At 53.9% G+C, this 13,545-nt stretch overlaps 1 protein-coding gene across 4 annotated transcripts in view; it reads right to left on the reverse strand.

Moving 5' to 3' along the window:
* Positions 1 to 13,545, reverse strand: part of NFIX (nuclear factor I X) — a 92,289-nt gene that overhangs the window by 56,550 nt on the left and 22,194 nt on the right. For 2 of the 4 annotated variants that reach the window (XM_037041853.1, XM_037041856.1), the window contains exon 2: positions 7,763 to 8,294. In XM_037041853.1, coding sequence (XP_036897748.1) covers positions 7,763 to 8,294 — 532 coding nt within the window. Of the gene's footprint in view, positions 1 to 7,762; positions 8,295 to 8,643; positions 8,956 to 9,266; positions 9,325 to 13,545 lie in introns of those variants that run through there. The other 2 variants (XM_037041854.1, XM_037041855.1) reach the window with 2 other exon arrangements.

Below are 13,545 nucleotides of genomic sequence, written 5' to 3' on the forward strand. Positions count from 1 at the left end.
CAAAGTAAGGAATCCAGATAGCCAGGGTGGCAAGGCCCAGCCCAGCTCAACCTCCCCACCACAGCCCCCTCTGCCTGCCGGGACCCTCCTGTAATGCCAACAACCCTTCGGCTCAAACACGCTTAAAATGGCGACGGTGGCCTGCGGGACCAGGCGCTTGCTGTGCTGTTTTCCTCGGTGCCCTCAGTGCCAAGAAAAACCTATCATCAGAAATGCCATCAGCTATATTTATCTATCTCTCAGCCCCCCAGCCTCCTCCTCCCGTCTGCCAGCCAGGCCCGGCGGAGCCCCCCTCACCCAGTGGGCACGCGTCCCTGTTGACGCCCGTGACCACCTGCCCCAGCCTCGATCTCCAGGGCTCTCTTCCTGAGCCCCTGCGATCAGGCTTCCCCGCGGGCATGACAGCTTTCTCACTGGTACGTCAGCCACACCCACATGCGCCTCAGGTACCCACCTGACAGGCACTGATCTGGGTGTTTCAGCCCCAAACCACGGGCAGAGCTGGTCCCCCACCTCCTTTCAGCGCATCAGGTCTCGGTGGCGGTAGTGGCCTGCTCTCAAAGCCCGCCAGAAGCCACAGGCGGGGTCCTCCGGGAGAGGCGCCCACCCTGCAGTGTCCCACCAACTGGCCGCCATGGAGAGACAAGACAGGAGGCATGGGGTGAGAGAGCAAGGCTGAGGGACCGGGGCTCATGCCAGGCCCGTGGGCACCGTTGCGGCAGGATGCCCAGCTGGCTGCTGGGCAGACCTCTCAACCCTGCACTTCATTCCCTGGTGGAAAGTGGGGAGCCCCAGTCTGTATTTCAAGGTGCTATAAATTTTAGAGGAGTGTGCATGCTAAAAGGACACCCACCCCCTTCCCATCCAATCAAGAGGAAAACAACAGAATCTGGAATGATAAAGAGAAAATGACAAAGTCGAGGTTCAGGTTCGGAACTATTCAATTGCTACAGCTGTGACCAGGCCTCTGCTGGGACCATCCTTGAGCATCTCAGACCTTTCCCTACCCAAGCAGCAGGACTCCAACCTGACCCTTCCCACCTTCAGGCCCAGCACAGAACAACAGAACATTTGAAGGTGAATCAATGACTATACCCTAACTGCCCCCACATGCACCTCCTCCTTGCACTTGACGGGGTCGGGGGGGTAGCCCCCACTTCCCACTCCAGCCCTGTCCCCAGAAGGCTGCCCCCTGCCTCTGAGCCCCCAGCTCAGAAAGGAGTTCCAGGGAGTCGACCGCTCTGAGAATGAAGCAACCCAAATAAAAATTTTAAAACCCAGCAGCTCTTTCTCTCCTGCCCCCTCCCCCTCCACCGGCAAATGAAAACAAACAAGAAATCAAAGAGGCCTTTTGTGCAAGCACCGCGCTGACACGGCTGGGGCCTTTGAAAGGACTTTTGAATCGGACACTGAAGGATAAAATAACTGAAGCGTGGCAGCTCCTGAGACAGGGGGGTGGTGGGACTGATGGGGCAAAGAGAAAAAGGGGTAGGGAGGGAGCCACCTTCCTCCCCAGGCAGAAAGGGGGACGTTCAGCTGTGCCCTCTCCCCAGCTGCTACGAGCCGCCAGAGCAGAGGGAGACCATGGCACAGCCCTCTGCCCCTCTGGCCCACCCTTCCTCGGCACCCCAGGTCCCTGCAACCCTAGAGGGTTGCCCAGATGGGCCCTGCCTCCCTCTTCACAGCCCAGTGGGAGCTCTGTGGGGTCTTCCCTCCCCTCCAGCGTGGATCCGTGCAGGTCAAGCCTGCAGGGTGGCGCCTCCTACGCTTCATCGTGAGGCCTTCACCCAAACCCTGTGGCCACATGCACGAGTCTCTCATTCTTAGAAGGGCCTTGCTCATTGTAACTTCACCAAGTGCATATTTCATGAAAAAGGGAAATCTGACCGTCTTTGGCAGTGCTGAAAAGTAAAACCCTCAGGAAGTCCTTCTGCAGGTCTGGCCCCAACCCTCCTGCTGCAGAGAGGCCCATTTCCTCCGGGTTGGCTGCGGAGCACGGCTGGTCAGCATGGCCCAGCTTACAAGTCCCCTCCAGTTTATGCGTGGCCCACACTCTGCCAGCTTAAGCTCAGACAGGGTGGTTCTTTTCTTCCCTGAACTACAGCTTCCAACTCAGCCAGCTGAGTGAGCACTCCACCAAGACGCCCTGTGCATGGCAGCCGGCGAAGGACCTCTGACTGGGTGGGTGGTGGACACGCAATAGACAAAGGGAGGGGAGCAGACGGCCGAGCGAGTTTCACGATGAGACCAAGCTCAAGGACAGGGTCTGGCATTTCTGATCTCCTCTTTGGGGTCACAATGCCTCTGAGGTCAGCCTGAGCCCCATCACCTTTCCACTCCCTTCAGAGCCAGGCACTCCATGACACCTTACCAGAGCAAAGGCAGCCTGGGCCGGCTTCACAGGTGTGTGACCTGGGCAGTTGCACAGCCCCATGCTTGGTGTAATTAACGCTCTAACTGCTGTCGCACTGCAATTCCTACTCACTTTGAAGGAGAAGCCCCACGTTTTCCTTTTGCACGGGTCCCCACAGATTATGTAGCTGGAAGGCCCTGCAAATCTGGTAGCAGCTTCCATTGGGATCTGACTGCACGCCCTGCAGTTTCTATGTTCAATAAGAAATGCTCCGGTTCAGGAAGGCCTCCAGGTGACCAAAAAGGCCAAGGTGAGGGCACAAGAAGCTCTGTCAAATGCGGAGGCACGAGAGAATAGCAAGTTTAGCCTGGAGCAGACACAGCTTCCTGGGGAGAGAGGTAGAAAGGAACCTTGAGAGCTGCCTTCAGCATTTGATAGGCTGCGTGTCACACCTGGGTTGTCCCTTAAGATAGAGAAATGAGACCTACAGGTGAAGGCAAGAGGGAGACAGCCTTGGGCGCACAACACCACCACACTAACTGCACTGCAGCAGTCGGTCGCAGTCATCCTCTGCTTGCCTGTGCTCCGGCCTCCTCGTAGTTACACGAATGGAAGAATCTTACAACCAAAGCTGAACAGTAGTGACATCTCTTCCAGGGTGTTCTACGGGGTTAAGAGTCCTCCGCTTTCTTGCTCACTTTATGAATCTGGTTCCTGGGCCCTGTGGTCTCAGCTAGCCCTGGCACCAGATGGCGCTGCCTCAAAGACGAAGACGAAGTGGCATTTCTGGGCCTTGAAAAAGGAGGCAGTGGGTGAGGCGGCACAGTGACCACAGCGGGGGTTAGCTCCTCCCCCCAGAGGGCAGCTGGTTCTCCTGTGGCCCTTCCCACGCATTCACACTAAAGCCACCAGACTGGCCAAGCGTCCAGCAAAGGCCTGGGGCAGCATCGCTGGCATCAGCCATATCTTGGCATGGCTGACGTGGCCAAGCAACGGCCTCCACTACCAAGGAAGGAAGAAGACCATAAGCCCTCCCTTGGTCCCCCAAACTTGTGCTTACAGCAAAGTGCCAAGCCCTGAAGCCGAGAGCGAAAACCAGGGCTATGTTATACCGGAGAAGGATGACCTTGCACTTGAAAAAGTTCACTTAGACAAATCCTCAGGTGCTAACCCATTTGCTCCCACAGGTAAGGCCTAGGGGTGAGGAGGGAGGCAGAATCTCCTCTTGTGGCAGTGCCCTGACCGACCCAGGGGAGCGGAGCCTGCAGGGTCCAGACGGGAAAGCCCTCCAGGACGAACGACGGGGCTCCTTCCACAACAACCCGTAAACTGCCAGGAAAGAAACCAAGATGAAGGAGGAAGAAGAGGAGGAGGAGGATCACCACCTAGAGATGAATCCGGAAAGACAGATCAACCCATCGCAATGCATATACCTGATTTGGATCCCGATCCAGACAGACAAACAAACTCAGGAGATAATGAGGGAAAAGTGAACGCTGACTATCTGACTGCACTAAAGAAATTGCTGGTTATTTTTAGGTGCAATAGTGGTATTATAGTTATGTTTTTCAAGAATCCTTTTCTTTAGGGACACGTACAGAAATATTTACAGATGAAAAGCTACAACACCTGGATTTTCTTCTAAACAACCCAGCGTGGGTCAGCAGCGGGGGGTATGAACAAATAGAGACCGGCCGTAAGTCGGCAACTGTTGGCACTGGTGCAGTGGGTTCTGTCCACACGTGAACTTCTCTGTGATGACAAAGCCGAGATAAAGAAAAGAGCCGCCACCCAAATGCCTGGACCTTAAGGGCCTCCACAGTGACCCACAGGAAGCATCTGATGGGGAGAAGCTGACATTTCCATTCAATAAAGCATTTTACTACTTTCAGATTGTTTTTCTTTCCTAGGTCAGAGCCTAGGTTAGGAAAGGTCGAAGATGCCGGTTCACCTGCAGATCCCTGAAGCTTTGGGACAGGGTACCAGCGCTGCCAGACCAGCTCAGCCATCCTTCCTCACAGAAGCAGAGGCCTCCTGGCCCCACGTTCCTCTCCACCTCTGGCCACCTGTCCTGGGAGTCCCTCCTTGACGGAAGGACATCACCAGGAATGCACCTCCTCCCCGTGGTGGTGCTCTCTGACCCTGCTCCACTGCAGCCTCCCCTCCTGAATGGGGTAGACAAATGTGTGGCAAGACTGCTTTCCAGCAGGAAGACGGCCCTCAGGGAGGCCACAACTCACTGACAGTCTTGTGGACCCGTATTCTGGAAGCGGAGCTCCCAACACCGCACTGTGCCCTTTACTCCCTCTCCACCATGCCACCTCGTTTATTTTACTTTTTTATCCTCACCCGAAGACATGATTATTGATTTCAGAGAGAGAGGAAGGGAGGGAGAGAGACGGGGGGGGAAAAAACATTGATGTGAAAGAGAAACATCGATCTACTGCCTTTCACACATCCTGACCAGGGAATGAACCCGCAACCCAGGGCATGTGGCCTGACTGGGAATCAGACCTGCAGCCTTTTGGTGCACAAGACAATGCTGAACCAACTGAGTCACCAGGGCAGGACAACGATGCCACCTCTTGAAGCTTCATGTGAGGCGGAACCAGGGCTCAAGAAGGTCACAAATGACAACAGCACCTGGAGGCAAAGCCACCCCCCACCTCCACGCTTTCCACCAAGTCAAGTTGGCTTGTCATCAAACCTGGCACCATTGGCTCAACCCAGATCGGGTTCTTCAGCCCAGTTTTAAGGAAAGAAAACACTTCTTTTAGAGTCCAAAGTAACTCTTGTCTGAGCTCTTGACACCCTTCCACCCCCGCCCGCCCTGTCTGCGCCAGGAGGAAGGAGCACGGCTGCAGGTGTGAGCATGGAGGCTGTGCTGTCAGACTGACGTCCTTTGGGGGCTCAGCCCAAAGACATTTCCTAGAGAACTGTGGTGGCTTGGAGACGCCGTGCCTGCTTCACACCACCCGGAGACCACCTCCCCAAGTCCCAGTGGTGGCCCGTGCCACACCAACTCACCCCACTCTCTCAGTAAGGCACAGTTGAATTAAAGCAATTCCAGCAAGGAAAACCTTCACTGAAATTCTCTGGAGTCCAGGGACCTGAATTACAGACAAATTATGAAAAGCACTCAGTTCTCCACTCAGCTTTTGTCAAGGAACTCAGCCAGGACAGAGGTGGCCACGCTGCTGCCTGTGGTGGGGCAGGAATTCGCTCATATTCCTGCGCCTAATGATCTCATTACAGCCGGGGGTGGGCAGGGGCACCTCTCTTCTCATGAACTGCCTGGCCAGTTCAGGAGCCAGAGTGCTGGCCAGGAAACAATCTCTTTCCTCACACAAGCTCCATCCTACCTCGGCCCCATCCACGCTGGCAGCAGTCAGGAATTTGGCCTAAAAGAAAAGAGGCCAGGAAGACAGCTCAGCTCCAGGGACCCGCGCAGAGTGAGGGAGGAGGAAACCAGCTTGAGAGGAAGATGAGTATTGATTTCTGTCTTCGAGAGCCTAGTTCTAAACTCGAAAGGCACAGAATCCTCTTGTGGAGGAGCTACTACCGGACAGACACAAGTTCAAGGCTCCAAGCCTTCCCCAAGCCACCACCAACATCACCAGGCATACACCCACCCGGCTCTGACTTGCTCTGTAGACAGAGGATGAGGGGGTAACTCTCAATTTTCTTTAGTCTCTTTTTCAGAAAGAAAAAGGACGAATAAGGGAGAAGACTGGCAGCTGGTGATTCTTCGTGAGGGTTCATGGCAGTCTCGCAGAGACAGGTACAGGCCTAGAAAGATCCACAGAGCGAGGTAGAGTGGGGAGGAGGGCCCACTATCTCCAACCAACCACCGAAGCCATCTCTCCGAACAAGAGCACATGAGGCCTCAAATGCCACCTTTTCCTCCCCAGAGTTCTCCAACATACAAACTCTCGGTCGAGGTTACATTCCTGACACAATGCTGAAAACTCCCCCGAATTTCATTTCTGCGTTAAATTATACCGCGCCTCCCAACTTCCCAAACAGGCAAGCGGGTGACCACAGCAAAAAAGTGAGTTGCTTTTCTTTTTTTGTGAATGAACAGGAAGAAAGACACACATGCTTGCCTTGCTAGGAAAGAACACTCACTAGAGTTGCAGTGAAGCCACATTCTCTTACATTCCCATAAAGAGAGAAAGAGAGAAAACAAGGGGAAAAAATACTGGAATGGTGGAAAGAAACACACACACACACACAGAGAAAGGTTTGGTAGCCCTCTCATTACAAGTTGGTTGGGCATAATGTAAACACACTTCTGCCTTGCTTAATCACAGAGTGCCGCCCATTTAGGTTTCAAAGGCGGCAGTAAATTGGGCGTAGCTGAGTGGAGGCTAAAAATTAACCAGCCATCTCTGTTTCAATTTGTAAGAAAACAAAAGCGGAAAGAAATTATAAAAAGGGAAAGGAAAGGGAGAGGGGGGAAAAAGGAACAGAGGAGGAAAACTGAACCACCCTGACCCAAAATGCCGAGTAAAATTGGAAAAGCAAAGAGAGCTGGAACTACTTGGAACACAAAAGGAAAAGGGAATTTTATAGGTTTTTTTTTTTGACTGTTTGTGTGCTTCTTTAAGACCTCTTCCCCGCTCCCTGCCATGCTTGTGACCCGAGCACCTCACTGTCCCCCAGCAGAGGTGGGTGCCGTGCATGGGCTGTGGGCACCCACCTTGGCACCTCAGCAGAAAAGAAACACAGCAAAGGGGAAGAGCAGATAAGGGACCTACACTCCTTTTTACTCTCTATGAAATCAAACGACTTTCTTACTTTTTGACAGCCAAACCCCAGCCCCTGTGGCTCCTGCCTGGGCATCTGGGCCCCAGAACCAACCTGCCTCTGCCTTTGCCCCTCTTTTCTATTCATTCTGTCTCGTATCCGGAGGTTTTAACACGCCCCTCTCCACCGAACTGCTGCCCAGCCCGCTTATGCCAAATCCCCAGAACTTGAGGGAAAACAGTAGGAAAGCCAGCACCTGCCCCCTAATACTTCCTCTGACTTATTTTAAATCAAAGCAATGAGTGATTGGGGGGATGGCAGTGGTGGCATTCATCGCAAACTCTCACCCTTATGGGTAATTTTGGGACACCGCGGCTCCAGTCCTAAGATCTGCAATGTCTTTTGAGTAAGATGAGTCCTCCAAAGATGGAGAAGCACAAAAATCAGGAATATGGCATGGGAGCCGAGAAAGAAAGAATAGACAGGGTGGGAGGAAACAGAAGAAGGAGAAGTGAACATCAAAAGTGCTGCAGGCCTCGGCAGGAGGGGCGCCCAGGGTAGGCCCATTAGGTGCATCATCTGGACAGAAGAGGAACAATAAACAGGACAAATGCCAGCAAATGAAATAAAATGGGGGGGGGGTTGCTGAGAATGACCTACCCGGAGTGTGGACAAAGTAAGCCAGATAAAGATCCAGTTCTTTGATTGTGACTCCAATGTGATGTGGCTGGACGCACAGGCCGGGGTTCGAGCACTGGGGCGACTTGTAGAGTCGCTCCCCATCAGTACTTTCCAGGGGGATCCCCTTAAACAAAATCACCATGACCAGGTCCAGCCGCCACACCTTGTCGGCCTGGCGCAGGCAGTCAATCCGCCGGATCTTGCCCTTCTGGTCGGGGTTGGAGAGCACGCAGCAGGGGGGCTTCTTGCCTGTGATGGTCAGCACAAAGTCCTCCCGGAACTCGGGCCGGATGTCTTTGCGCAGCTTGGCCAGCAGCCGGGATGCCCACTTCTGCTTGATCTCGGGTTTCTCTCCCAGCAGCTCGTCCTTCACCGCTCGCTCCTCGTCCTTCGACATCCGCTTCTCGTGCTTTTTGAAGTACTTGCGCTTCCGCGCCTGCAGGTTGAACCAGGTGTAGGAGAAGGCGCGGACGTGAGGCAGCAGCGCCTCGATGAACGGGTGGAACTCATCCTGCAGGCGGCAAGCCGGGAGCATGCGGGGCGAGGGAGGACGGGAGGAGGGGAAGACGGGGTTAGAGGGAAGAAGAGAAGGAGAAGAGAAGCGTTAGACGGGGACACAGAAGAGATCCCCTTTTCCTCCTCCTCCCACCCACGACAATTTCCTCTTGCGATTGTTCTAGGAAAGTGTGGTCTGGAGGCACCGCCAGCCCAGCCAGCCGCTTGCTCCCATCTCAGCCTCAGCAGCCAGACAGGGGCACCCGAAGCCTGAACACACACCTATTCTCTCTCTCTCTCTCTCTCTCTCTCACGCGCGCACACACACACAAGCGCGCACAGACAACGTTGCCGTCCACACACACACGCTGCTGGTATCCCGGCCAGGCTCTGTCGCGCCCATGACATCTCCATGTTCTATCGCAGCCTCGAACTCGTGTCGGCTCGCCCTGCCGCGGCGTCCGGGCTGCACGGGCGCCGGTGCACGCACGCTCGGGCGCGCGGTGCCGCCTCGCTCCCTTGCACCGGGCGGGTTTGGCCACCCCAAGGAGAGCGAATAGGACATCCGCCAGCGAGCGAGTGAGGAACCGGCTTTGACTCCCCTCCCCAGCCTGTTTCCATTCTCTTTTCTCCCGCTCCAGTCGGAAGGTCCACCCCAGCATTTTAAAAAATCAGATCTAAATCCTAAATATGTGATTCCAGCTTTGTTATCGACATCGACACTAATGTTAATCACAGTCATACGGAACAAAACACTTCTTGTTAGCACACAGAAGGTGGTCGTCTCTACCACATTAGGGTTAAAAGCTACGCGGGGCGCCCTGCGCCCCGTCCCCACTGACCCCTTCACCCTCTTCCCGCTCAGTCAGGTGACAGAGGGCTGGGCTCTCGCTTTGGGGGTTTTTGTTTGTTTGTTTGCTTGTTTGCAGTTTAAATAAGAATTGATTTCTGTTTACAAAAATAAAACTGGAAAAAAATAAATAATTACCATTGATCTGAAGCACCCGGCAAAGCCCAACGCCCGATTCTGAGCTTCTGGACTCAACAGAGTTGTGAGTTGGGGGCGGGTGGGGGGAGGGGAGGAGGAGGAGCAGGGGAGGAAGGTAAATGTTTTAAAGGGGGTTATTATTGGTGTTCTGGGGAATAGGGGCCGGGCTTGGGTGGATTCTCAAACCCTTCCCCCTCCCCCCCCACGCTCCATTGCGCAGAAGGGGGAAATTAATATATTTTTTTAAAAGGAGCAAAAAGAAAGAAAGGTCAGGGATAGCAAGCAGAGCGAGGGAGCGAACCGGTTGCCACACACGCCAGGTAAACAAAAGCAAACACAAAATATTTTTTCAATTTCACCCCATGTGCATCCTCCTCCAGTTTAACATAAAAAAGAAAGACAGGGAAAATATACGAAAATTTAAAGTCAAAACCTACCTCCCAACACCCCCTCCCCAACCCATAACACACCCTCTACCTACCCCACCCCCGTGCAAAACAAAACAAAAACAAAAACCAGGAGAGGGAAAAGCGGCAGCTGAAGAAAAAGGCTTTCGGCTTTGGCAGCCGCACAGGGGTGTAAACTTGGAGCTGCCTCCCTCCGCCTCTGAGCCCGATCGCAGGCAAAGAGGGAGCTCGCAGATGCCCGGGGAAGGGGACGAGTTCGGACCGGCTGCAGACCGTCGCTGGCAGGCGCCTGCGAGAGAGGGAGCAAGGGTGGGAGGGAAGAAGAGAGAGAAAGAGCGAGAGAGACCGAGGGAAGATGGAGATGGGATGGGGCTGCGTGTGTGTGCTGGTTGGGTTTTGGATTTTTTTTCGCTTCTTTTCTCTTTCTCTCTCAAACTCCCTCTCTCTCTCCCCTTTCATGCTCAATCCCCATCCATTTGCTCTTGCCAAAGCCAGTAAAAGGGGGGGATGGAGAGAGAGAGAGAGAGAGAGAGAAGGATCCACCTATTTGGCAATGAGACCTCCTCCAGCAGCCAATGGCTGCGTCCAAGGGGAGGAGGGAACCGATCGAGCTGGGAGGGTGGGGAGAGCCCCCGGCAGTTGGAGACCAAAAACAATTTGCCCAATCGACAAGTTCACGTCTAATGAACAAGCAAAGTCCAGCGGTTATGAATTTTTCATTCCGGGCTCCCACTCGGGTCCATTTGGCAGCGGCCACCAGCAAATTTGGAGGGGGTAGGGTGGGGGCTAGGATGGAGGAAGACTCGGAATTTTTTTCTTTTTTTTTAAGCCAGAAAAATAAATAAATAAAGGCCTGACTCCGGGCAGGCTGGCGGGCGGGAGCCCCAGAAGGCCTTGGAGAAAGCAGCTGCGCCTTCTCTCTGTGTTTTGGTTTCAGTCTCTTTCTCTCGAGCCCTGTCCGTATACTCTCTCTTTTTCTGGTTCTATTTCTTTCTTTTCTTTTTTTATTTATGGAGTGCACAGGGGCTGGTGGAAGTTTTCCTCCCTGGTCATACACACAAGCGGTGCTATGAATAGAAAGAGAAGAAAGAGAGCTCGGAAAGTGTCCATGCCAGCAGCACTTCCAGGGCAGGGACCTGGCGGCCAGGGTGCGGCCACCCTAGCCACCCCCCCACCCCCCCCCCGCCCCCGTCCTGGGGCTGCCGCTCTCAGGGGCACTCCCAGACCCGGCTCCCCCACCAGCACCCGAGGTCCTCCTCCCCAGCCCCTCGAGAGTGTGAGCGAGGCTGCCTCCCTGGGCCCACACCCAGCCACACAAGCTCCATTAGCAAGGACGAGAGATGCCAACGCAACGCAGCTCGGCTGGAGAAACGGCAACAGTTTATGAAAATAGCCTCCTGTCACAGCGCTCCGCTGACGCTGACGAGCACTCCAGCACTCCGTGCAGCCACAAACACAACAGCCAACCCTAAGAAGTGACAAAGGCAGGAAGATGGACACTACTTCCCAACACAGCCACTGAGTCCTGCTGCCGCCTCCCACTACCACCTAGATGCTTTCTCCAGCTCTGTCCCCTTCACTTGACCCGTGCGTAGTGTTTCTTGGTTGGAGGAGGGGGGACGCTGTCACCTGCCCCCAAGTCAATTCATACGAAAGGGCCCAAATCATAGGGAGCAAAGTGCAAGAGCGTAAAATGAGAAAACTACACGACAGAAAGAGCTAAGAAAGGAAATGACAGAATAGAAAGGAAAAGGGCTCCTTCAGGAAAAGTGAAACAACCTTAGGGAAACCAAGTCGCAGTAAAGAGACCCCCCAGGGGGCTCCTGTGTCTGCGCTTTCCTCCCCGGCAGGGCTGAAGGTAGACAGTGGCCGAAGGCCTCTCCATGGGGTTCTCTCTGGGAGGAGCGGCCGAGCAGCCATGCCTTAGGCCTTGGAAGAGCAGTAAGAGCAGACAGTTATTAGAGAAAGCAGACAGAAAACACACACAGGGAGAGAATGACCCTGCTCTAAACCATCCCTACAGCTGCCTTCTCCCAAGGCGAGACTCAGCCCTCAGCTGGCAACCGAAAAAAGGTCACTGCTCACTCTTACCCTTTCCTCCCCACCTGAAACCCTGTGCTCAGTGGCCTTTATGCTCTGAGGAAAGGTTCCTGGAAGAGCGCAGGGAGTGTGCAGAAACAAAACACGCACACAGTCCCTGGGCTGGCGCTGAACCCGGACAATAGGAGAGGTGCCACCCAGGACCTGGGACCCCAGTCTGGGCCCCGGGGTTGTGTGGTGTGAGCTCAGTGCTGACCTCGACTGACCGACAGTTAGACATGGGAGAGCTGGAGGCAGGTGTCCTTGCGAACAGGCCTTAGGTTGGGATTCAATAATTGATGTCATGTTAATAACTGGCTTTGGTCCAGCTAGCCAAAGATGTTAGCTGAGTGACATAAGATACTCTCCACCTTGAGAGAAGCAATCTTACCTTCTAAAGTCAGGAGGAGACAACAAGTGAGTTTATGTTTGGCTCAGGGTGTTTTTCTGGTATTTTGATTTACACTGAATATTAGGCACCAAACAGGAAATGGCCAACTCGAGCAGCCTGGAGAATTCGGCCGTGTTCAGTCTCAAAGACCCCAGTGCGGGGTGGAAGGGACAAGCTGAACATGGTAGATTCTGAATCTGGTGGTACCACTGGGTAGGTGGCAGGAAGGTGGCAAATGGAAGTATCCACGTGAAAGTTAGGAAAACAGGAGGAGATCCATGTTTCGATCCTGGATGGAGGGAAGGGTCAAAGGTCGATGGAGAGACAGGACTGAGAAGTGGCTCAGGTGGGCCAGTGGGGCGCCTTGGTGGGGCCTCAGGAACCCACGCAGAGCCTACCGCGCCCCTTCAACCCTCCCGTAACAGGAGCAACAGGGATGTAGAACAATCAGCGATTGTCCTTCTGTCAGTGGCCTTAACCTCGAAGGTGGGCAGAGAGGATTCCCAGGCAGTGCTCTTCCCTCACCTTGAACCCTGAGGGTAGAAGAGCAGCCAGGCTATTTGAATGCTTAGGGAGGAAGGGCAGAAGGTCTCCCTCTCTCTCTCCTGTGGGCACACACAGAGAAGAATCTCACTCAGGTTCCATTAGAAACACTTGGCATGCCCCCCTCCCCCACCCCTGCAGCCCCCCTCTCCTGCATGCCACTGGTGGCCGCTCTAGGCCCTGGACACGCCCCTCAGGAGCACCAGACAAAAGAGGACTGTCCCCCTTTTGTTAAGACAGTGGAGGCTCCTGTCGGAAGATTACCTGTCCCAGACCCAGACTCTTTCCCTGCTGCCCTCCTGCCACCCCTTCCCCCCTGCAAGAAGCTCACACTCTCCATTCCCTGCCCCAGCTCAGAGTCAAGACAAAAACCCCTTAAATAATTCCGAGCTCCTCAGGGAGTTCAAGGGTTCAGGGGATGGAGGGAGCAAGGGGACAGCCAGGCACTGGAGGAGAAGGACAGGGGAAGGGGGAATGGAATGAGAGAGAAAACAGGCAAAATCCGAGGAAAAGGAAGCCAGTGATTCTGGGTGACAGTATCGAGGGGGAAAAAATTAAAGGCGGCAAGGGGGAAATATAAAGGGAAAACAGGAAAATTTGGGAATATTTTCCCCATTTAAAAGAAAAATCTAAAAGCCAGATATAAGACTTTAAAAATTCACACGGGCTTTACGGAGAGCAATCTTTCTGCCATTGTAGGAAAAAGGCCTCTCTTGTTATTGTCAAGTATATAGAATTTGATTTTTAAAAAACCAGCAACAGTTTTCACTGAAACATTTCTAAAATACCCTTGCTGGTCTTAGCCATCACTCGGAGAAATGTACCCGGACAGGGAAGGACTGAGCAGACCACGGAGAAA

The sequence above is a fragment of the Sturnira hondurensis genome, unplaced genomic scaffold (assembly GCF_014824575.4).
Source record: "Sturnira hondurensis isolate 20B ecotype Veracruz unplaced genomic scaffold, ASM1482457v3 Scaffold0003213, whole genome shotgun sequence".
Classification (NCBI taxonomy): domain Eukaryota; kingdom Metazoa; phylum Chordata; class Mammalia; order Chiroptera; family Phyllostomidae; genus Sturnira; species Sturnira hondurensis.